The 23,739-nt window shown below is 43.8% G+C and overlaps 1 protein-coding gene across 3 annotated transcripts in view; it reads right to left on the bottom strand.

The window, feature by feature from the left end:
• Positions 1 to 122: 122 nt before the first annotated feature.
• LOC101617879 (24-hydroxycholesterol 7-alpha-hydroxylase) overlaps positions 123 to 23,739 on the bottom strand; it is an 84,829-nt gene continuing 61,212 nt past the window's right edge. The window contains exons 11-14 of one of the 3 annotated variants that reach the window (XR_006638604.1): positions 7,430 to 7,517; positions 2,333 to 2,577; positions 1,156 to 1,959; positions 123 to 1,110 (exon numbers count right to left, since the gene is read on the bottom strand). Coding sequence is in view for 1 of the 3 variants with exons in the window: in XM_045157723.1 (XP_045013658.1) it covers positions 2,506 to 2,577; positions 7,430 to 7,517 (160 nt within the window). In the remaining 2 variants the exon portion in view is untranslated. Of the gene's footprint in view, positions 1,960 to 1,981; positions 2,578 to 7,429; positions 7,518 to 23,739 lie in introns of those variants that run through there. The other 2 variants (XR_006638605.1, XM_045157723.1) reach the window with 2 other exon arrangements.

The raw sequence follows: 23,739 nt of genomic DNA, 5'->3' as shown, positions 1-23,739 counted from the left end.
GGTAGCCAAAGGAAAAAAATAAAAAGTGACAGTTGGGCTGCCAAGATGGCTCAGCAGTTAAGGTGATTGCCCGAAAAACCTATCAACCCGGGTTCGATTCTCCAGTACCCACATATAACCAAATGCACAAAGTGGCCCATGCATCTGGAGTTTGTCAGCAGCAGCTAGAGGCCCTGGTGCGCCCACTCTGTCTCTTTTATCACTCTCTGCTTGCAAATAAATAAATGAAAATATTTTTGATAAAAGAAAGTGATGGACAGAAAACAGAATGAGGTGCGGAGCCTGACTGGCCCGCACCTGTCTGATCTGGACATGGTTTGAACGTTCGGCCACGTGTGATTGGCTACAACTCAGCTAAATGCTACAAGAGCACATTACAGTCAGTTTATGCCCCAAGGTGGGTCGCAGTTCTCTAGCTCACTGTGAGTGTGCAGACCTGTCAGCACAACCGAAAACGTGTGCAAAGGCAGCGTTAGCCAAAGTGAACTGGTCTTTAGTGGGTAGCCAGCACCTAAAGAAGGTATAGCCGGAGCTGACAGAGGGCAGCAGGGGGAGACCTGGGTGGAGCACGGAGTGGGGTACATCCCATATTCCCGGTGGCCCCCAGATCGTATCCCTCAGCCCAGCTTCAGCTCACAGAAGGCAACAAATCCACAGGGGCTCAGGCTCACCTCATGCCAAGTGTGCCAAGGCTTCTCTGACGACAAATGGGCTGAATGCCCACACGGAAGCGGCTTGGACGTGCAGGTTAACATCTCCAAGAACGCTTGCTCATCAATCAGTGCACTCCAGTGGCCACTCCCACCTCTTGTCCCTCAGGTGGACAGTGCCTGGGGAGTCTCCTCAGGCAGTCCCAGCCTACGCTCTGATGCCACAACACCTCACTAATGTCATCCTGAGGCTTCTTCACTCCCTTACCTCTGTACACCAATCTGTCTCAGACTCTGCTTTCAGAAAAATTCAGTTCCCATGGGAGGCTATCATCTTATATGTGATGTAAAACTTAAGGAAGTAGACAGGGCAGCTCCAAGCATGAGCTAGTCATGACTACGCATGTGAACTGACCTCCTTACACCCATGAGCTAGTCATGACTGCGCATGTGAACTGACCTCCTTACACCCATGAGCTAGTCATGACTGCGCATGTGAACTGACCTCCTTACACCCAGTCGATCTGAAACTGCATAGACTTGTCTGGTAACATTTGCCATTACTAAGCAAGAATAAACAAATATTTTCTCTGAGCACATGCAACTTAATTCAAGCAGCTATCCTGTGCAAACACGAGGCTTCACCATGGGCCTAGCCATCTGGGGGACAGGCCTCCCCTCGGAACACAGCCGTCTCTTTGGTAGAACCTGCCTAGAGGTGGTGGCAGCTGTCAGTGTGGCTGCAGACTTTCCCCTTTGCCATCTGCAGCCTCTGCAGACCCAGTCCTGACCCCCAAGTTGGCGAAGCCAAGGTGAGCTGCGAGCTAAGCTTCGCAGCCACCAAATGGGCCTGTGAGATGGAAGGACCGTTTTCTCCTAGGAAGCTGTGTGCTTGTACACAGAGGAATGACTAAGCAATCATTACCAGCTCCATGGGATGATGTTAGGATAGAGAAGCAGCTAAACCCAGGGGACGATGGGCCCCAAAACTTCCTTCAAGAATTCTTTGGATACTGGGCATGACTGCGTTCACTATTACTGGTGCCGTGTTTCCCTGAATGGAATGTTTTCTTCCAGGATTTCATGCAGCGGATTCCACAGTGGTAAGAGCTGTGTAATAGATTCCAAGTGCAGTTATTTTTCTGGACATAGCATTCGATGTGTGTTCTACATGTCAGCAAAACTAGCATCTTTGCGGAACTATAACTGAAAACACTTTGAGTCAAAAAAGCACTTCCACCTTGATGAAAATAAGAATCAACTCAGTAAGCAGAGGTTGATTGTTCTGTGCAGAGACGACGACGCTGTCCTACATGGGAGAAAGGGGAGAGGTGAGTGTCACACAGCATCCCTGTCCTTACAGGTCTTAGAAAACTACTACTTCATTCACACGTCTTCCCACAAGGCACATTTTCAATAATTAACATGAATGAACCCAAGAATTTCCATTACCAGTTAAGAATCATATTTTAAAGGTAGAACATTTCTAGGAGCCATTATTTATTTAACTTTTTGGGCTCTTCAAAATAGAAATTTAAGTATGATCCCTTCACAGTGAATTTCATATACCAAGGGTTCCATTCAAATTGCATTTACATTTGAAGTCTTGATGCAGTTATTAACAAAACAGAATTCCACCTTCTTAAATTTTTTTTTTAAATCATTTAAAGCATTTTCTGTACACTGGATGTTTGGGTTTCTCTGGCAGGGAGAGCGATGATGTGACGCACTTGATCCTGGAGGGAATGAACGCAGGGGCCGTTTGGGCAGCTCCGGGGTGAGGAGCTTTCAGGGTGGAGGGGGGGACAATGTCACTCCTGCAGAAGGCTCTGGTCCTCTTCAGACATAGCAGGCGTCACACCCTTTGCTTATACTCGATTTGGCATTGCCCTTCTGGTTGAGGGACACCCACCAGATGGAGACAGCTCTAAAAGCAAAAATGCGGAAAAATACAGGATATTAAAAACAAATTAAAAAAAAAAAACATAAGCAGCTGGGCATGGTGGCACGTGCCTTTAATCTCAGCACTTGGGAGGCAGGGGTAGGAGGATTGCCATGAGTTCGAGGCTACTCTGAGACTACATAGTGAATTCCAGGTTATCCTGGCTTCAAAAACACAAAAAGCATAAGTCAACAGCATTCAACCCCAGGTTTGTTCCATTGCAGACAGAGGGATGGCATGTGGGATGTGTTCACACCCGCGAGCTGGACGGTATGAAGATCAACTCTAGCTTTCTGTCCAAGCAGAAAAGAACGTTTCTTATTCTAAAAACAACCTCCTCTCGGTTTCACATACCCCAGCCTGTAAGTATGACTGCTCTCTACCCTTTATCCGGCTGAAGAGGATGCTATAAATAAGTAAGGCTCTTTCTATATTTCTGGCTCCAAAGTGGTGACACATCATTTATAATCACTCACTGGCTGAGAATTCTTTGGCACCTGTGATAGGTGCTTAAAAAAAAACGACCTGGAGTTGGTGAGAAGACCACAGTCGCACTGTCCTTGTGATCTTGATTGTTTTTTTAAATAGACGTTTTTGGGTCCACGTATTGTGACTTTTTTTTTCTTCCTAGTTATGAAAGATCTGAGTTGGCATGGAGGTTTCATAAGCTTGGGAACTAAAAAGCAGCCACTGCTGTGAACGCTGAGCGGGAGCTGGTGAGGAAAGAGGAAGTGGAGGCATTGGAGGAGACCATTCCACTTCCAAGTGTGAACACAACAGAGCACAAGAGGGTATGAGCACCATACAGGAGACTGTTGACCGAAGAGACTTGAGCCCACAACTCTGTATGAACAAGTATGTAGTTCTCTACAGGGGGATCCATAAGAGATTTGTCTAAAGGTATTCAACTAAAAAGAGGGGTAAACTACAACAAAACCAACCAATCAATTTATCTGAGGTGTGCTTGAAGTTATTTCCTAAATGTCCAAATGGACAGTGCCCCAACCACACACAGGTCTTGTGTGTATGTGTGTGAGAGTGTGGACGTGTATGGAGGTTTGAAGGCAAGACGTCCCCTATAAGTTCACCTATTTGAAGATTTTGTCCCCAGGTGGTTGCATTATTCTGGAGGGTTGTGGAACCTTGAGGAGGCGGAACCTTGCGAGAGGAAATAGGTCACTGGGGACGAGCCGTGAAGCATCACTGTTCAGCCCCGCTGGGTCGCTCTACTTGCTCCCTGCTCAAGTGACGCTGGCTGTCTGCTCCCGCCACGACTGACTTCCTCTCAAATCTGCAAGCCGCATTAAACTTTTCCTTCCACAGTCTGTTTCGTATCAGATATTCTGTCCTAGCATGAAAAAGCGACTGCCTACAGGTGCTAAAGGACATCTTCGGGAGTCAGTCCTCACCTTTCAACGTGTTTCCAGGCAGGTCCTCTTTAGTCTCTATGACTCAAGTTTGCCAGGCCAGCTGGTCTGAAAACTTCCAGAAGTTTTCCTGCCCCCACCTCTCCTTGCATAGTGAGCATGCTGGGGTCACAGACACATGCTGTGGTGTCCAGCCCTGCATGGGTTCTAGAACTCTGAACTCACGTGCTCATGCTTGAGTAGCGAGTGACCGAGCGTCCTCCCCAGTCACAGACACAAAGGCTAAAGTGCTTCTCCATGTGTCCTGGTTATCTCCTTCATAATGGAAGAAGATAGAAGTCAAATTTCTTTCTTCTTTCTTTCTTTTTTTTATGTATGTGTGAGAGACAGAGAGCACACCAGGGCCTCCAGCCACTGCAATTGAATCCCAGATGAGCACACCACCTTGTGCACATGTGCAACCTTGAATGCTTGCACCACTTTGTGCATCTGGCTTATGTGGGATCTAGAGAGTTGAACATGAGTCCTTAGATTTCGCAGACAAGTGCCTTAACCACTGAGCAATCTCTCCAGGCCAAAATCAAATTTCTTAAGAACCTTTGAGGTTAAAAAAAAAAAAAACACTGAAGGAGCTAGGTGTGGTGGTAAACACCTTTAATCTCAGCACTCTGGGAAGCTGATGTAAGAGGATTGCTGTGAATTCAAGGCCCACCTGAGACTATATAGTGAATTCCAGGTCATCCAGGGCTAGAATAAGACTGTCCTGAAAAAATAAAACACTGAGGGTAGAGGGATCATAGTTCTGTGGTAGATTACTTGCCTAGCATATGTGAAGTCATTGGTTCACTCTCTAGCACTTCTAAAATAAATAAATAAAACAACGGGCTATTTTAGAATTAAAATCAGGGGTTCTAATGTTTGATTTTTGCTATTATGCAAGTAAATTATTAGAGAGGAGTGTGTTTCCAAGTCCATTGATTTACCTGAACTTGACAACAAGGTTCAGAAAAATGCCTGTCAATTTTTTAAAGAAGTTTACAACATGGTCATTTACTACGCCTTTTGATCACTTCACTTGATAACTGATTAAAATAACTCTGATTGTTATATAATTTTCATTGATTTCTCTCTTCCTAGAGGAACCACTGTGCAGTAAGATGCTCTTTGAGACCAGAAGAACATTCTAAGTATAAATGATAGAAGTTAACAGAATTCATAGCCAGGAAGAAAGTGCTAGGAAAAGTCTTATTTAAGGAGCTGACCAAAATTAATGGCCTTCATGGCTTTGACAAAAGTCACTTTCTCAAAGGATGAGGCCAGAATTCTTGTACCCTCCTGATGGTGGGCAAACAGCTGTATGGTGAGCCAGTGCTGGGCATAACTGACATGTGCCGGGTGGACCAGGCTCAAGTTCTGGAGGGTGAGTCCCAGCTGCATTCTCCATGTTGCCAACTCTGTGGAAGGCTGTGGAAAACCTTCCTCAAGGGTGTTAGCATCGCCTTTCATGGCGAGATTCTGAGAGATCCTCTTCATCGCTGATTATTACTTGTACTCAAATGAGAAGTACAAAGGAAATGGGTGAAAAGTGCTGGAAGACGCATTTCCAGTGTACATTTTGTGCACACTTGGGCAGCTTCCATTGACATGTCACTGAGGAGTCTCATTCAGCCATACATCAGCTTCACTATATCAAGAGTTAATCAAAGTGCAAGCCATGATGTGAGCAGCTCTGAGGTCACAGTGCTTAATCTCTGAAACGTGGCCTGTTCAAGCTACACTTGTCATCCAGGTTTTCAAGGGACGCTCACATGCGTGGAGTGCAACTGAGCTTCCCCTTATTTCTGTGGTAGCAATTCTTAATGTGTGCCACTCAGACCACCACCACCATCAGTGGCAGCACTTTAAATGTGTGAGAAAAGCAATCCAGGCCCCTTCTCAGAACCAGCACATCAGGTTCTCCAGGGATAAGGCCGGGCAGTCTGTGTTCAACAAACCCTCCAGGGTCCAGGACTTTGAGCCTCCCCTGTCTCTATGGAACTAAAGGACCAGCACACCCAGAGCTCAGAGGAAGGAATAAGGCCATGGCCTTTCATATCTGCTCACTGTCTTGACTTGGGGATTGGTTTCCTCCCGTGAGATTGCTATCCAAACAGACCTTGGATGTATCTAAAAAGATAGTTCACTTACAGCCCTGGAGAAGACATCTCTTTCTAGGGAGACAAAGTCAAATTTAAAGCCACTTTACTTAACCTAAGGAAAATGTGTAAAAATTAGTCAGTCCTGGGCTGGAGAGATGACTTAATGGCTAAGGCACTTGCCTGCGAAGCCTAAGGATCCAGGTTCAAGTCTCCAGGTCCCACGTAGGCCAGATGCATGAGGTGGCACATGTACCCAGAGTTCCTTTGCAGTGGCTAGAGGCCCTGGAGTGCCCACCCTCTCTCTCTGTCTCAAATAAATAAACAAATAAATAAAAATAATTTTTTAATAAAATGGTCAGTCCTTTGAAGAGTCTCTAAAGCTGGAAGTGGTGGGAACATCGCTGTTAGGTCCTGATCATGTAGTAACTGGACACCAAGAGCAGACCCCGAGTTAAGAGGACTGAGCTATTCTCAGTCTGCTTCCATCCAAGGCACATGTTAAGATCAAGCCTAAGTGAGGGAATAAATCAGATTGTCATTAATATTTAAAGGCAAAGTGGGGTTGGAAAGATGGCTTAGTGGTTAAGGCAGTTGCCTATGAAGCCTATGGACCCAGGTTCAATTCCCCAGTACCCACACATAAGCCAGATGCACAAGGTAGCACATGTGTCTGGAGTTTGTTTGTATGGCTAGAGGCCCTGGCACATCCATTTCTCTCTCTCTCTCTCTCTCTCTCTCTCTCTCTCTCTCTCTCTCCCTCCCTCCCTCCCTCCCTCCCTCCCTCCCTCCCTCCCTCTCTCTCTCTCTCTCTCTCTCTCTCTCTCTCTCTCTCTCCCCCATCTGTCTCTTTCTCAAATACATAAAATAAAATATTTTTAAAAATTAAGACAAACTCATAAGCATGAAGACCTGAGTTCTCTCCCTATTATCCACATTAAAAAACAAAACACAAACAAATAAAAACAGGCCTGGTAGCACCTGGCTGTAATCCCTGTGCTAGGGAGGCAGAGACAAGAGATGCCTGGGACTCACTATCCAGTCAGTGAGGCCTAACTTGCGAGCTGCAGACAGTGAGAGAGCCTGCGTCAGAGGAGGCTGACAGCATTCCTGAGGAACAACCTCTGAGCCGGTCCTCTGGCCTGTGTGCACATGCCCCCCCACTTTGCACCTACACACGGATATATATGTATATATGTATATGTATATGTATATGTATATGTATATGTATATATATATATATGTATATATATATAGGCAATGATTTTGGAAAAATAAAGCAGTCAAAGGACTAGAGTCCATATCAAACTTGAGAATTATGATGAAAACACTTGCCTGTTTTGGTAATGGGTCCAGAAGTCTGCAATCGTATTTATAAAGTATTAAGATAATACATATTTGAATCTCTAGCAGAGCAAACCACCTAAAAGTCAAACATGAGACAGTTACTTGCCTGTGAAAGACTGAAGACTAACACATGTTAGGGAACACCCATGAAGCACAATTATAGCACATAGTCTTGTTTTTATAATTAATCTTCTACCATTAAAAAAGCAAAGACAGAATAAGGACTGGAGAGATGGCTTAACATTTAAGGCACTTGCCTGCTAAGCCCAATGACCTGGGTTCAGTTCCCCAGTACCTACGTAAAACCAGATGCAAAAAGTGGTGCATGCACCTGGAGTTTATTAGCAACAGCTGGAGGCCCTGGCACACCCATTCTCCCACTGCCCCCAGTCTTTTTTTTTTAAGTTAGGGTCTCATTCTAGCTCAGGCTGACCTAGAATTCACTATGTAGTCTCAGGTTGGCCTCGAACTCATGGCGATCCTCCTACCTCTGCCTCCCAAGTGCTGGGCTTAAAGGTGTGTGCCACCACACCTGGATTCTTTCTCTCTCTCTCTCTCTCTCTCATTGCAAATAAATAAATGAAAACATTTTTTAAAAGGCAGAATAAGACATTACTTTTTTATTTAGTACCACATACTATATAAAGTTGTTGGGATGATTAGATTGCTTTAAGATGCATAGCACATGCTTAGCCAGTAGAAGCAGTGATGAATCAAAGCCTGAGATTTAAATCTGTGCTTGGGAATGCTGTGGCCATTACCTATCTGCACGAGGCCACTTAAGCTCAAATGTGTCACCTTTCTAAAGAAAGGAACAACCTCTGTTTCTCAGTTTCACCAGCCAGATGTGGTTCCTGGGGACCATGTCAGATAGCTCATCACTAGGGCACTTCTGTGGGCAGAGACGGTGCTGCTGGGTAGGCGGGCTGGCTTTGCTGTACACACTACTACCCGAATAAACCCTTCTCTTCCTTGACCCGAGAGTCCCCTGCCTTTAGATCACACACTCCTCATACGATGGTTTTGCTCCATTTGGTGTTAATTCGATAGCATTTAGAATCACCACAGACACAGATCTCTGGGAATGTCAGAAGGAAGTCCTACATTAGGTGAACTGAGGTAGGAGCACACACCCTAACCAAGGGCCACAGCACGGCATGGGTTGGCATCCTGGACTGAATAAAAATGAGGAAGCGCGCTGGGCGGCAGCGTCCATCACCCTCTGCTTCCTCGCTGAGGATTGATGTGGGCAGCTGCCTCGAGCTCCCGTCACCATGCCTTCCTTGCCGCGATGGGCTGTAAGCTACTGTGAACTGAAATAAGCCCTTCCTTGGTGCGGTTGCTTCTTTTCATATATTTAGTCAGGCTAATGAGAAAGTAACTAACAGACCAGGAAACAAAAGCTTTGGGCACACTCTACAATATACTAAGATTCATTTATTTTTGTAGCAGACTATATTAACTTATTTTCTATGATACAAATAGAAACGAATACACAAAAGCCTCCAGAAAAGAACACATGCAGCTCTGCTATTTCCCCTTGTATCGCATTGGTGAGGCAAACCTCGTTAGGAGTAGGCAGGCTCTTAATGAACACAGGTAATCCAAAGGCTCAGAAAACTGAAAGTCACTGTAGTGGTTTGATCCAGGTGACCCCATAAACTTAGGTGTTGTGAATGCTAGGTTCCCAGCTGATGGAGATTTGGGAATTAACGCCTCCTGGAGGCAGTGTATTGTTGGGGGCGGGCTTATGGGTGTTATAGCCAGTGCCCCTTGCCAGTGTTTGGCACTCTCCTGTTGCTATTGTCTACCATATTATGTTAGCCAGGGGGTGATGTCCACCCTCTGCTCATGCCATTTTTTCCCCTGCCATCTTGGAGCTTCCCCTTGAGTCTGTAAGCCAAAATAAACCCTTTTCCCCCCCAAAAGCCGGACTTTAATCACCACAGACTCAGTTCTTCTCGGCACTCTCTGTAAGCAAGGGCCCACTAAGGCTTCTTTTGTTTTTATTTTTTTAATAAATTAATATCAGCTATTAAAACACTGTTAATATCACCATGACCTGTAATATTAATTATACACATTTTGATATCTTAGCTGAAGAAAAGCTATGATAAAAACTTTGTTTTCTTCAAATTGGAATACATTCTAGTAGAATTATCTTAATTATCCACTAAGGTTATATTTTAGGCAATGGCAAAAACTTAAAATACTGTGCTTTTAAGCCTTTACTAGAATGAATGTTGAATTTTTCACTGATGTCTAAAGTATAAGAATTTTTTTTTTTTTTTTTTTAGTTTTTTTCGAGGTAGGGTCTCACTCTGGCCCAGGCAGACCTGGAATTCACTATGTAGTCTCAGGGTGGCCTCGAATTCAGGGTGATCCTCCTACCTCTGCCTCCCGAGTGCTGGGATGAAAGGCATGCGCCACCAGGCCTGCTGTTAGAATTCGATTTTCATGCTAAGGAAAAGAACTTCATAACTGAGCATCTGTACAGAGTTTCTTCAGAGCAAGCTGAGCTATGCTTGGGCTAAGAATGTCTCCCTAATGCTACTAACGTCAAAACAAAGAAAATAATGAGGCATATTTCTTGTAACAAATTTGTTTTTAACACAAGAAAAATAACAGTGAACATGTAGAAATAAAACTCATTAAAACATAAACACATTGAGAATTCCTTCAATGCTTAGCATTTGCAGCATTTCCCCTCTTGCCAAACAAAGCCCCACCAAATGCAGCGGCACCACGGCATGGGGAGAGGATGAGATGGTAGCGGCCAAGGGAGGAATAAGGTCAGGGTGGAGACAAAGGGACCGCGGGCGTCTGGAGCGTGCTGTGAGCACTGTGACCTGGCCAGCGGTGAAGGTGACACTTGAATTCGCCCTGTGGGAAGGAGAGGCTTTAAATAAGCAGATGTGGGAATGGGTGCCAGCAGATGACAAGAGCAGAGAGGATGAGGATGGGGCAGAAGGGGGGACAGCATGGAGACCCTTGGGGGTGGGTAACCATGTATTGACAGAGTAAGCTGAGGTCAGGGCGGGGAGGAGCTGGAGTCCCGGATGCAGGGGTCTGACTGCCAGGCACTGGTGCCAGACTCCTAAGCAGAGGGTGACATTCAGAGATTACAACTCCGGGAACCTTGGCTGGAGAGCGACGATGGGTGAATCAAGAGTGCGGGAGCCAGGCGAGGGCACAGTAAACGCTCACCTGGCGCTGCGATGGTAACACCTGGCTTTGCAGGAGGGAATGCATGTGGAAAGCTAGAAAGAGGGGTGGTCAAGGGGAACCCCAAACTCAGCTGTCTAGTTGTACAGTGATATGGGTAAAAGAAATAAGAGTGTGTCAGGGGACCTGGGAGTGTGGGAAATTAATGATTTCCATTTTGGATATCTGACTTTGACACTGAATCCTCTTTCTAAATTTTTGCTGTTGCTATTTTGAGTTAAAGTCTTGCTATGTATACACTCCAAAATGGCCCTAAACTTAACAATGCATACCAGTCTGGCCTTGAACTTGCAGAGATCCTTCTAGCTCAGCCTCCCTGGTTGCTGGATTACAAACATGTGCACACCAGGCCTGGCTTCACGCTGACTTTTAAAGGAAAAAGCTTCTTTTTCTCCTGTAAAAGTCATTGCAGGCGATGCCAGGATGGGCTGCTGCCAGGATCAGGAGCTGTGGGGTGCGTTCCTGGTTGCTGCCAGCTGCAGCTTATGAAAATAGAATGCTCTTGCCCTGGAATTCATACAAGGCACCAGGCAGACACAGTTTCGCTGGCAGCATGCATGGAAGGAGAGCTATCTGAGTTTGGAGGAAGAGCTCTTCCCACGACCACACCCTCCGAAGAATCTTCTAGGGGGATAAAATCAACTAGGCAGCAGGAGCCAACATTGACTACATAGATGGTTCTCAAAACTTCATCAGAATCCTCTGGAGAATCTGTGAAAATACAGATGGCTGGACCACATCCCTCCCTCAGGGAGCTGTGGGACAAGGGTACAAGTATGCAAATTTCATGCAAGTTTCTAGGTAATATTACAAGTGCTGACCTGAAGACTCGCTTTGAGAAGCGCTGATATAGAGGAAATTGACAATGAGAAAGGAAAAAATACATGTGGGAAGATGTAAATGAATCAAACCTTTTATGTTTAGTGCACGATCCGCAAATTACCAGAGAACAGCTCAGTCACCCATGAAACAATCTGGCCGGGACACCAAACTTTCGGTTGGGTAGAACAGCAAGAGCCTAATCACGTAGAATGTTCTGGGAGATGCCTTATGTTGAATTAAGATAATAAAATGGGAAGGAAGAGCTGGAGAAATGACTTAGTGTTCAAGTTTTCCTGCAGAGGACCCAGGTTCCATTCCCCAGGACCCACATAAGCCAGATGCACAAGGTAACACATGTGAAGTTCGTTTGCAATGGCTGTAGGCCCTGGTGTGCCCATTCTTTCTCTCTCTTTCTTTCTTTCTTTCTTTCTTTCTTCTCTCTTCTCTCTCTTCTTCTTCTCTCTCTCTCTCTCTCTCTCCCTGCCTATTTCTCTCTCTCAAATAAATCACGAAAAACAAAATATAAAATGGGAAGGCAGAATGGTGTGAGAGTGAGTTGAAAGAGAAGGAAAAGAACAAGATGGAAGAGAGTCAGAAATAGGCTCAGGTGGAACCGGAGATGGAACAGATGGGAAAGCAATGAAAGGCCAGCGTCATCTCAGGTCCTGGTCTGGAATTCTCTTTTCTGGCTCCTACAAGTGGAGCGGGCTCCAGCCCACTCCCTCACACTGCAGACAGAGTGATTGATAGGTGCACTACAGTGACTCCACCTGCGATTTCCTACTGCTCATAAATTAGTATTGATGAATTTATATATCTAAGATTTTTTGTGTGGGCTTTTTTTCTTTGGTTTTGTTTTTGTTTTTGTTTTTCAAGGTAGTGTCTCACTTTAGGTCAGGCTGACCTGGAATTCTCTATATAGTCTCAGGGTGGCCTCGAACTCACAGTGATCCTCCTACCTCTGCCTCCCGAGTGCTGGGATTAAAGACATGTACCACCACGCCTGGCGTGTTTTGTTTTTTGAATTAGGGTCTCCCTTTAGCCTAGGCTAACCTGAAATTCACTCTGTAGTCTTAGGCTGGCCTTGAACTCATAGTGATCTTGCTACCTCAGCCTCCTGAGTGCTGGGATTAAAGGCGTCACACCTGGCTATATCTAAGGTTTAAACATTTAATTTAGATTATCTAGGTTTGGGCATTCAGGTGGCTTTAATATTCTTATAATCTTCCTGCTTCATTATAATCAAGAGTAATGTCTTATCTTTATTTCTTATTTTTATATAATACTCTCTCCTTCTGTCTCATAACTTGAGTTTGACAATTTTGTTGATCTTCTCAAAGAACCAACAATTGATTTCATTGTGTTGTTTTGGTATTTATCTCTACTATGATTTTAAACATTTTTCTTTCTCCTAAATTTGGGTTTAATTTGCTCTTCTTTTTCTGATACCTTAAAATGTGAAATTAGGTTGTTGCTGTAACTTTTCATATGTTATAAAATCAACATTTATGGATATAATAATCCAAGCATCTATGATTACGGTAATATAAGCACTTGTGATTATAATAATATAACCAATGATATCAGCACTTATGGTTAAATATACACATTTATGGTTATAATAACAGAAGCACTTAGAGTTATACTAATACAAACATTTATGGTTATAAGACTATAAGCACATACAGTCATTATGCTATAAACATTCGTGGTTATAATAATATAAGCACTTATGGTTGTGATCACATAAGCACTTATGGTTGTGATAAGATGAGCACTCATGTTGACAATAATACAAGCATTTCTGGTTACAATAATATAAGCACTTATGGTGATAATGTAAGCACTTATGGTGATAATGTAAGCACTTATGGTGAAAATAATATAAGCATTTATCATTATTATGACATGAGCACTCAGGATTACAAATTTGCCCCTAAGAACTCTTTTTGCTGTATCAGGTAATTTTGGTATTTTGTATTTTTATTTGCATTTGTCTGTTTTCTAATTTTCCTTGTGGCTTCTTCTCTGGTCACTTGGTTGTTTGGGAATGGTAAAGTGTATAAATTTGTGATTTTTCTACTTCTACTACTGTTACTCTTGTGATTTCATCCTCTTGTTGGGGGAGATTATATACACCTTTTTAGTTAGTGCATGTGTGTAAAATGTGTGTGTGGAGGCCAGAGTTGGACATTGACTCTTAGTCACTCTCCACCTTAATTTTCAAAACATTTTATTTATTTGCAAGCAGAAAGATGCAGAGAAAAGACAAAGAAAGAAGAGAGCATGGGTGCCGGGCCCTCTAGCCACTGCAAATGAACTCCAGAGGCACACACCTGCCTGTGCTTCGGGCTTTACACGGTCCTGGGGAATAAGACTGGGGTTGTCAGGCAGGTAAGTGTTTGAGCCGCTGAGCCATCTCTCCAGCCTTTCCATGGTACTTTTTGAGTTAGGGTCTGTCATTGAACCTGGAGCTTGCAGATTCACCTAGACTAGTTAGCCAGCAAGCCCCAGAGAGCCTCTTATTTCTGCCTCCCCTGTGCTGGGATTACAGTGTCACCAAGCCTGGCTTATATATAAAAAATAAACTTTATTTATTTGAGAGAGAAAGAGACAGAGAGGGGGAGAGAATGGACGCGCCAGAGCCTCCAGCCAGTGCGAACGAACTCCCAGATGCATGCACCCCGTTGTGCATCTGGCTAACGTGGGTCCTGGGGAATTGAACCTAGGTCCTTTGGCTTGGCAGGCAAATGCCTTAACCGTTAAGCCATCTCTCCAGCCCAAGCCTGGCTTTTTATGTCCAGGCTGGAGCTCTGACTTCAGATCCTGATGCTTATGCAAGCAAGTGCTTTCTCCACTGAACCATCTCTCCAGCCCATATACACCCATTTAAAGTTAAGATGCCTGCCTTTGAGCTAATCTGTCACATAACATATATATACTTGAGAAGACCGTGTGTGATGTTTTAGGATATTGCCTGGTCTGTGTCTGTTAGATCTGGCTGGTTTATTGGGGTTTTGCCCTTTTGTTTTTGGTTTTAAGAATAAGCCATCTTGGGCTGGAGAGATGGCTTAGTGGTTAAACGCTTGCCTGTGAAGCCTAAGGACCCCAGTTCAAGGCTCGGTTCCCCAGGACCCACATTAGCCAGATGCACAAGGGGACACACGCGTCTGGAGTTCGTTTGCAGTGGCTGGAGGCCCTGGCGTGCCCATCCTCTCTCTCATTCTCTCTCTCTCTCTCTGCCTCTTTCTCTCTCTCCCTGTTGCTATCAAATAAATAAATCAAAACAAAACAAAAGAAAAGAATAAGCCATCTCTATCATACCCTCCAAGGCTAGGGAACATGGTAAAAGAAAGAGGTGAAAAGAATATAAGAGCCAGGGTGTGGGAGTGAGAACTCTAGACACTGTCCTCCAGAGGAAGTGACTGGTGCACTCATGACTTCATCACAGATGTCATCACCTCCACAAGGCTTGCACATCATTGAGCCCAGCAGCATTTTGGCATAGATGATGGAGGAGAGGGAAAAGGAGACACATCAAAAGAGAAAAAGAACCACCTGGAAAGTGGAATGGGGGAGAGGACAAAAGAGAGTGGTGGGAGGGGATTATGAGCAAATCGCCATGTTTTCATATATTAAAATTCTCAATTAAAGGAATGTTTTCAATCCTAGTACTCGGGAGGCAGAGGTAGGAGGATCACTGTAAGTTCGAGGCCAGCCTGGGACTACAGAGTGAGTTCCAGGTCAACCTGAGCTACAGTAAGACCCTACCTCAAAAAAACAAAACAAAACAAAACAAAAAACAGAAAAGAATACATTGGTGGAATCTTCAGTCCTATCTACATATACGGACGTGTTATCTGCCAATACAAGTTTACTTCTTTTCTGATGGAATAAAAACTTTTTCTTGCCTACTTCATCTACTGACCTGCCTAGGACTTCCAGTATCATGCAGGAAAGAGGCTAGAGTGGACACTGTTTGGTGCAAGACGGGTGCCATTATGCTGTCCCTGAACTTTTCACCTGTCAGCTTGTTTATTTTTGATGTACGGTCTCACTCTAACCCACCCTGATATTCTCTGTACCTGATCTATCAAGGGTTGAGACTACGGAAGGAGGCCGAGTTTTGCCTGATGTCTCTTTCTGCTTTCTTGATGTTTGTCCTTCATTCTTAATGTGGGTGTCCCATCTCCTGATTGGCACACTCTGAGCCATTCTCGAACCTCAGAGGCAACACGCTGTTGACTTTGGTTTGATGCCATCTCATTGGTTCGCTTGGGTATCTATTTCACTAGGAATATTGGTCTACAATTTTCCTGTCGTATCTTTGGTTTTGGTAGCAGGGTGATAGAATCCCTTTAAGAGGAAAAAATATTCCCTCCTTTTAAATACTTGGAAGATGTCAATAGCCATAGCACCCTGCATGCACCCAATCTCAAATAAATACTTTGGAAGAGATTTTCTGAGAAAAATTGGCACTGGCTCTTTCTAAAAATGTTTGGTAGAAAGAATGTAACGGTGAAGTTATATGGTCCTGCCTGGGTTTTTCTTTCTTGGGAAATTTTTGATTATTGATTCAATCTCCCTGCTTATTATTTATTCATCTATTCTGCTTTTTATTTCTCCATGATCCACTCTTGGCAGAGTATGTTTATAATAATGACCCATTTCTCCTGAGCTACATCAGGTGTTTGCCTATGGTTTTACAGAGGTGTTCCTATTCTTCCTTGTCAGTTACTCCTGCAGCACTGTGAACAAATGCCTGACACACACATGGCTTAAAGGAGGAGAGATTTGTTCTGGATCATGGCTCCCGAGTTCCCATCCACAGTGCCGTTGATCCTGGGCCTGGGGTGAGGCACAGCCCAGTGGCAGAGGGGTGTGTGGCAGAGGAGGTGGTTTGTGGCAGATGAGAAACAGAATGCAAGGAAGGGCCCCAGTATAACCTTGACCCCTGGTGACTTTCTTCCTCCAATGAGGCCTTACCTCCTGAAGTTTCTAGAACCTTCCAAATCACCACTAGCTGAGAAACAAGTGTTCAATCGATGAACTTATATGGGACATTTCAAAAGCAAACCATGAAATGCAGAAGTCTCAACAGAAACCCCAGTAGTTCATTTTCCTGCATAAAATATCAACCAACATCTAAAACAACCACTATGGGAAGAAGATGGGTCAGTGTGTGAAGGTGATGATTTGCTTAGTGAGCAGTGATTCCTCCTCAACAAAGCTGATGAAACCAGTTCTGGGGACACCATGGCTGTCCAAATGAAAATCAAGACTATTAGAAAGAAGGAGATGGCATTGGGCTGTGGGAGATGGTGACTTATGGGTGGTGTTGTGATAGAGTGCTATTTTAATTCCAGTCCTGTTTTCTACCTAAATTACTAAAGGGCAGTCACTCAGTTTGACTGGGAGAGAAGTCCATAGGGTAACACTACCCAAGCTGAAGTGTCTTTTCTTCTCCCCCAGATAAGTGGCCTGTCTAGAAATTCAATGCACAGCAAAAGGGCCGAAGGTCTATTTTGTAACCAACAGACAAAAGGGTTCTTTTCTGAAAAGCCTTGTCCAGAAAAGAACATGTTTTGTTTCAGAGGCATTCTCACCTCAGTTCAGAAAGCACCCGTGAGCTGCTGTTTCTGACAGCCTCAAATCTTCACCTCAGAACAAAGTGTCAAGACAAAGTGGCCAGGAAAATAATGGCTGCAATCTTGCCAATGGTTTCTGCACTCCTTGAAGTGAGTCACTGATCTTTAGCAAAGCACCAAGACCAGAGAGAGCAGCGTGGCTGGAGATTAATAAGGAGTGCCGGCAGCCTGGCTGAGAGTTTTGGCATCAACTCCATTCACCCTTCACCTGCCTCGTTGCTTGTCTCTTTTTACGGATGCTAAGGGACAGGTGCTCACTTGGTGAGAATATTAGAAAACATTTCTAAATGTGAGAACATTAGAAAATGTTACATGAGTAAATCCTCCTATTTAACTATATTTACCAAATGGAGCCGAGGGGATGCTTTTATGTAACTCACTCCTTGGAAGCTTGTATAAGTGCATTCTCTTGCTATTATATCTGTAGGGGACTTGAATTTTCTCACTCCTGAAAAGCAATCAGCTATTTCTGAGAATTCAAGGACAAAAGCCACTCAAATGCAAAATAGTTCACTGGGTAAGATACAGCCATTAGAACTGTATTATTGGTAGCGGGTGTGGTGGCACACACCTTTAGTCCCAGCACTTGGTAGGCAGAGGTAGGAGGGTCGCGAAAAGTTCGAGACCACCCTGAGACTACATAGTGACTTCCAGGTCAGCTTGGGCTAGAGTGAGACCCTACCTCAGAAAAAAAACAAACAAAAAAAGTGTATTGTTGGGCCTGGAGAGAAGGCTCAGTAGTTAAGGCACTGGCCTGCAAAGCCTACCAACTGGAGTTTGATTCATTCCTTAGTACCCATGTAAAGCCACATGCACAAAATGGCACATGCATCTGGAGTTCATTTATGGTGGCTGGAGGCCCTGACACACCCATTCTCTCTGTCTGTCTCTCTTCTATCTCTCTCTGCTTACAAATAAAAAATTAAAAAGTATATTATATATACAATGAATATACAGAAATAAATATGCTCAGAGTTTCATAAATCTCAAATATATAGTTCCTTTTGTATTAACATACAAGTACATTGAATTCCTATGGACACATATTTTCTTTTCTTCCTCCAAGGCCTGATACTATTGAACCCCAGGAATACATGCTTTCCTGCACATTGAGTCCAGAGGTCTTTTGAATCCTCCTTGCTGCTCTCCATTGTGGTGGTGATCTCACATGAAGCCCCGGGGCACTTCTCCTGGGCCATCTTACATTACGTAGCTCCCCCTTTTCACATCTCATCTCCCAACCACAATAAGTTACTCAGGAATGTTTTGTATATTTGAGTCTCCTCAGTTTTTAAAGAAGTGGCCTGAGGAAGAGTAGCAGCTCCTTCAGGGCAAGGGCTTCATCTGGTTTTTGTAAGGTAAATCCTAGAACCTACACCACCACTTAGCCTACACTCAAATGATTCACAACTAAAGGACACAATAATTGTATTAACATTAGGTTCAAGAAATACTTGACCTAATAATCATGCTACTGATCTAATATTAGCTGTGCTCATGACAGTTTGCCAACAGACTTTCTTTAGTAATTCAGTAAAAATCTCTCTTTCTCCCTCTCTCTCTCTCTCTCTCTCTCTCTCTCTCTTACACACACACACACACACACACACACACACACACACACACCTTAAAGCAGAATCTGTTTCTACTCCTGAAGCCTCAATGCTTCATGCCATGTCTCAAATATTGAACAATTGAAGCCTTATTCTTATCACACCCATTGCTTATCCAAACATTTGTTTGCAAACAGAGCCATCTTACTGAAGATCAAGGTTATTTTTCTACACTGGCCTTTGAGCCTTGATCAATTCACAAAATAGAACAGCCAAGCAGTCCTCCTCTTGCAGGAGTTTTGTGGGAACCAAGGAAACCGCGGCTTGTTGGCTTTGGTGTTCATCCCAGCGGGGGTCGAGGTACAGGAAGCATGGCCCCCTGTGCTAAGATTCCCTAAGCATTTCCCAGAGACTCCCACTAAAGGAAGTTTGCTTCTACTCAAGAGGACTGAATTCCTCCACACAAACCTCACAGTCTTAGGTGACACTTAGTAGAATGAGACTGAACTGGAGACTATTATTTCTGACGGAGTCCCACAGTTCATACTGCTTTCTCCTGATTGTTTCTCTGCAGAAGCCTGTCCTTCTATAGCAACAGAACTAACCGGCAGTACTGCTTTCCTAGAAGGCTGAGGGAAAGTGTGCAATAAGGATCTCCTCCTGGGAGCTTCTTTAAGACCTCCTCCCACTGCTACTAACAGCAACTATCATTTTTCCATCTGACTTAGTTTCCCGATGGGAACATTAAATACTGATTTAGGTAAATAAATAAGTCTCTGTTGACTTTAAGCAAGATGGACCCTCATACCATTTCTGGGGCATAATGCGCATGGCAACAGTGGTGAGGTTATCCGAGTATGTTCACCATGGACTTTGTTCAGCTTCGTTACAGGCAACTTTCTTGGATTCGCTGAGTTTCTGGTGCATGAGGAAATAAGTTGGCTCCTGCTATACCAATTAGGAATGGGTGTCATTTACTGGGGTTTAGATTAAGGATTTGTGAGATTAAGTTTCTGGAAAGAGCTGTCTTGGTATACATTGCTCAAATGAAGTCATTTACTTTTCTGAGCATTTTTTTAAAAAAAAATTTAACTCTCTATAAAAAGAAAATGTTTCATGAATTAGCTCCTTAAAATAGGTGACAGGAAAAAAGTACTGAGTATCTTGAGACAGAAATGTAATAGAAAACCAGACTTAAGAAGGTTTTAAAATTTTATATTTAACCTGTAGGCTTGGGTTATTATGATGGCTATTTTACCACATTTCAGATTTAGAAGTTCCAAAAGGATGCTTAGTGGTTTTCTTGCAAGCTCTCTCCAGTTCCTAAGTTATCTACTCCCTACCTCTTCTAGCCACTTCAGTTCATAGCTAGAGATCCCCCCGCATCTCCTGAACTGATTTCTACCCCTTAAAGCCCCTTGTATGGAATATTAAGCATATGGCTTGATATCATGTCCCACACTAATTTATTCTGCCCAAAACCATTTCCTACTTTCTAGTACCTTGTCCACTGCCCACAAATTTCTAAAGCAGTGTTAAGGGGCCTTCTCAAGGGACCATATGCCTTGTCAGTTTTATTTCTCACTACCACCTGCCATCTGACCTAATGAATATTAAAAGCATATACTTCTCCACCCTGAGACTACATAGTGAATTCCAGATCAGCCTGGGCCAGAATGAGACCCTACCTCAAAAAACAAACAAACAAACAAAACAACAACAACAAAAACACCATATAGTTCTACGCTATAACCTCTCTGTCCTAATTACCTTTTTAAAATATTTTATTTTTATTTAGTTATTATTAGAGAGAGAGGCACATAGAGAAAGAGAGGGAGATTGAGAATGGTTGTGCCAGGGCCTCTAACCACTGCAAACAAATTCCACACACATGTGCATGTGGCTTATGTGGATCCTAGGGAATGGAACCTGGGACCTTTGGCTTTGCAGTCAAATGCCTTAACCACTAAGCCATCGCTCCAGCCCGCCCCCCCCCATTACCTTTTATTCATTCTGCTTCCTCAACCTAAAGTTCCTTTGATTCCTTCAAAGGCCACTTTCCCCATGAAATCCTCTACAGTCACCCCAGACAGATACCTGCTCCTCATCCGGCAGTGCTTGTAGGTGTTTATGACTTCATGTCCCCCTTGTCACTACAGTGTGGCCATCTAATGACAGCCGAGAAGTCTCAATCTTGTCCACAATCTCTGAAGCACACAGGACTCTGCCCTGTGTACAGTAAGAGCTCTGCACGTTCGGAAAACACGGTTTCTGTGCAAATCAGCTACCACTGATTGAGCTGCCAGTTCATGGTCTCTTTTGTGTACTCACTGCTCGATACTGAACACACGCATCTTAGCCTGTGGGACCCCTCCTTAGAAAGAGTCATCTCCACGCAATCCTCCACCACCGGCCACACAATATGCTCTTCACAGGGCATTTCAGCCCTTGGCTTCAATAATCTTTAGCTTGGTCAAAAATAGACATAACGCACTCTATTGCTACTAGGTACGTATGTATGTAAAGGGACCTGAAAAGAAACCTCACATCTACGGTTTTGAGAAGAGCTACTCTTAGGATGTTAGGCAGGTGGTGAAAACAATAGGTCTGTTATTGGCTCCAGAGCTGCTTCTCTACTGGGAAACCAATAATTCCAGGCAGGATGTGCATGATAGGTTGTACTGTCACTGTGGTGGTGCTTTGTCAAACGGCCTTCCTAAAGTAGCTGACATTCAATTATAATCTTTAACTGCTACAGGGTACTTTTTAATTTTTTTAATTGTTTTATTTATTTATTAGATACAGAGGGAAAGAGAAAGAGAGAATGGGTGTGCCAGGGCCTCTAGCCACTGCAAAGAAACTCCAGATGCGTGCACCATGATGTGCATCTGGCTAACTTGGGGCCTGGAGAATCGAACCTGGGTCCTTATGCTTTATACGCAAGAGCCTTAAATGCCAACCCATCTCTCCAGCCCTCCTAGACGTTTTTGGTGGGTATGTCAGCATGTTTCCAGCTCTAAGCATAGAAGCTTCAAATGGAATTAACTTAAAAACAAAGACATTTATTGTCTAATATAACAGGAATTAGAAAAGTCCTTCAAAATGGGTAGATTTGGTGATATAATAACATCGTGTGGACCAGGCTCTTTCCATATCTCTGCTCATCATCCACTGACAACTGAACTGCCATGAGGACTGTTAATCGTAATGCTTGCTGATAGTAACAACTGGAGCCACAGGATTTCTTGCTGGCATCAAGCAGTGATGGTAGTGAAGAAGGAGACTTTATTCTAATTGTGTAAGAAAATCTCATTTGGTTGGATTGGCCAGTTAAGGTCAGTTGCTTAGCCCAGGACAGTTGTCTTGGGGGAAATACCATGTACCAGCCTGCTTTGGCCTGGGTTTCTGAAATCATTTCTAAAAAGGATGTTAGAATTTTTAAGGTTGGCTAAGACTAAATTAGAATCATTTGGGGGATGGAGAGATGGCTTAGTGGTTAAGACACTTGCCTACAAAGCCAAAGGACCTCGGTTCAATTCCCCAGGACCCACATAAGCCAGATGCAGAAGGAGGCACATGTAGATGTCTGGAGTTTGTTTGCCGTGTCTGGAAGCCCTGGCATGTCCATTCTCTCTCTCTGTCTCTCTCTCTGCCATATAGATAGATAGATAGATAGATAGATAGATAGATAGATAGATAGACAGACAGACAGACAGAGACAGAGATAGAGATAGATATATATCTCCATTTGGGGAGAGATGTAAATTGCTAAAAGCATATCAATACTCTAAAACACACAAAAAAGAACAGGATGGGGCTGGAGAGATGGCTTAGCGGTTACGCGCTTGCCTGTGAAGCCTAAGGACCCTGGTTCGAGGCTCGGTTCCCCAGGTCCCACGTTAGCCAGATGCACAAGGGGGCGCACGCGTCTGGAGTTCATTTGCAGAGGCCGGAAGCCCTGGCGCACCGATTCTCTCTCTCTCTCTCTCCCTCTATCTGTCTTTCTCTCTGTGTCTGTCATAAATAAATTTTAAAAAATTCTTTAAAAAAAAAAAAGAACAGGATGATTGTGTAAACAGTCATTGTCAACATGAGCGGAGATTAATGAATTAATGAAGATGACTGGTTGACTTTAAAGAAACTACAATTTTGGCTGTACAGCTAGCTCAGCAGTTTCGTGCTTGCCTGCAAAGCTTAAGGACCCAGGCTTGATTCTCCAGTACCCATGTAAAGCCAGATGCACAAGGTGGTACATGTGTCTGGAGTTTGTTTACAGTGTCTGAGGCCCTGGTGTGTCCATTCTTTCTATCTTCCTCTTTCTCTCTCTCAAATAAATATTTAAAAAATAAGCTACGATTTGTTAAATATAAGAGTTTTAAAGGATTTGTACACTCACTGGGTGACATTTTGTTAGCAATGGGTGCCAACATTTCCCCAACTGGATCCTCTCCTGTGAAGCTATCCCATGAGGTCCAAGGTCATGCCCTATTTCGTCAGTGCCCTATTCCTGACGCTTACAGAAGGTTTGGCATGGAGAGGGGATGTTCAATGTATCTTCTGCTTGTATAAATATGCAAACACAATTCTCATTCAATAATGGTGATCTTCGATGAAGTAAATCCAGATTCATTTAACTGTGAAAGGCATCAAGCGGAAGGCTTCACAAAACCAGAGTTTAAAGGGCGATCATCATCTATGCTCGGTATGGAGATGGAAGGGAGGAAGCAGACCTTTTTTTCTAATTATGTAAGGCAGTTTCTCCTTTTGGTCTAATTGGCCAGTTTAGGCCAACTACCTGAACCTGGCTAAACAGCTGATTCGCTGGAACCACCGAGTAGCACTCTGCTTAGGACCGGGTTTCTGAAACGCTTTCTAAAACCCATCTGGGGAGGGATGTCAATTGCCAAAAGCATACCAATACCCCCAAAACACACACAACACAGGAGCACGCTCGAACGGATGCTTACAGTCGCCACCATCTGATATTGCACTTGAGCGACTATAAATGTCAGTGCTTGCAAAAAGCTGCACCCGACCTTTTCATGAAATC

The sequence above is a fragment of the Jaculus jaculus genome, chromosome 8 (genome assembly GCF_020740685.1).
Source record: "Jaculus jaculus isolate mJacJac1 chromosome 8, mJacJac1.mat.Y.cur, whole genome shotgun sequence".
In the NCBI taxonomy this organism is placed as follows: domain Eukaryota; kingdom Metazoa; phylum Chordata; class Mammalia; order Rodentia; family Dipodidae; genus Jaculus; species Jaculus jaculus.
The sequence above is the reverse complement of the archived record's forward strand: the minus strand, read 5'-3'. Positions and strand labels throughout refer to the sequence as shown.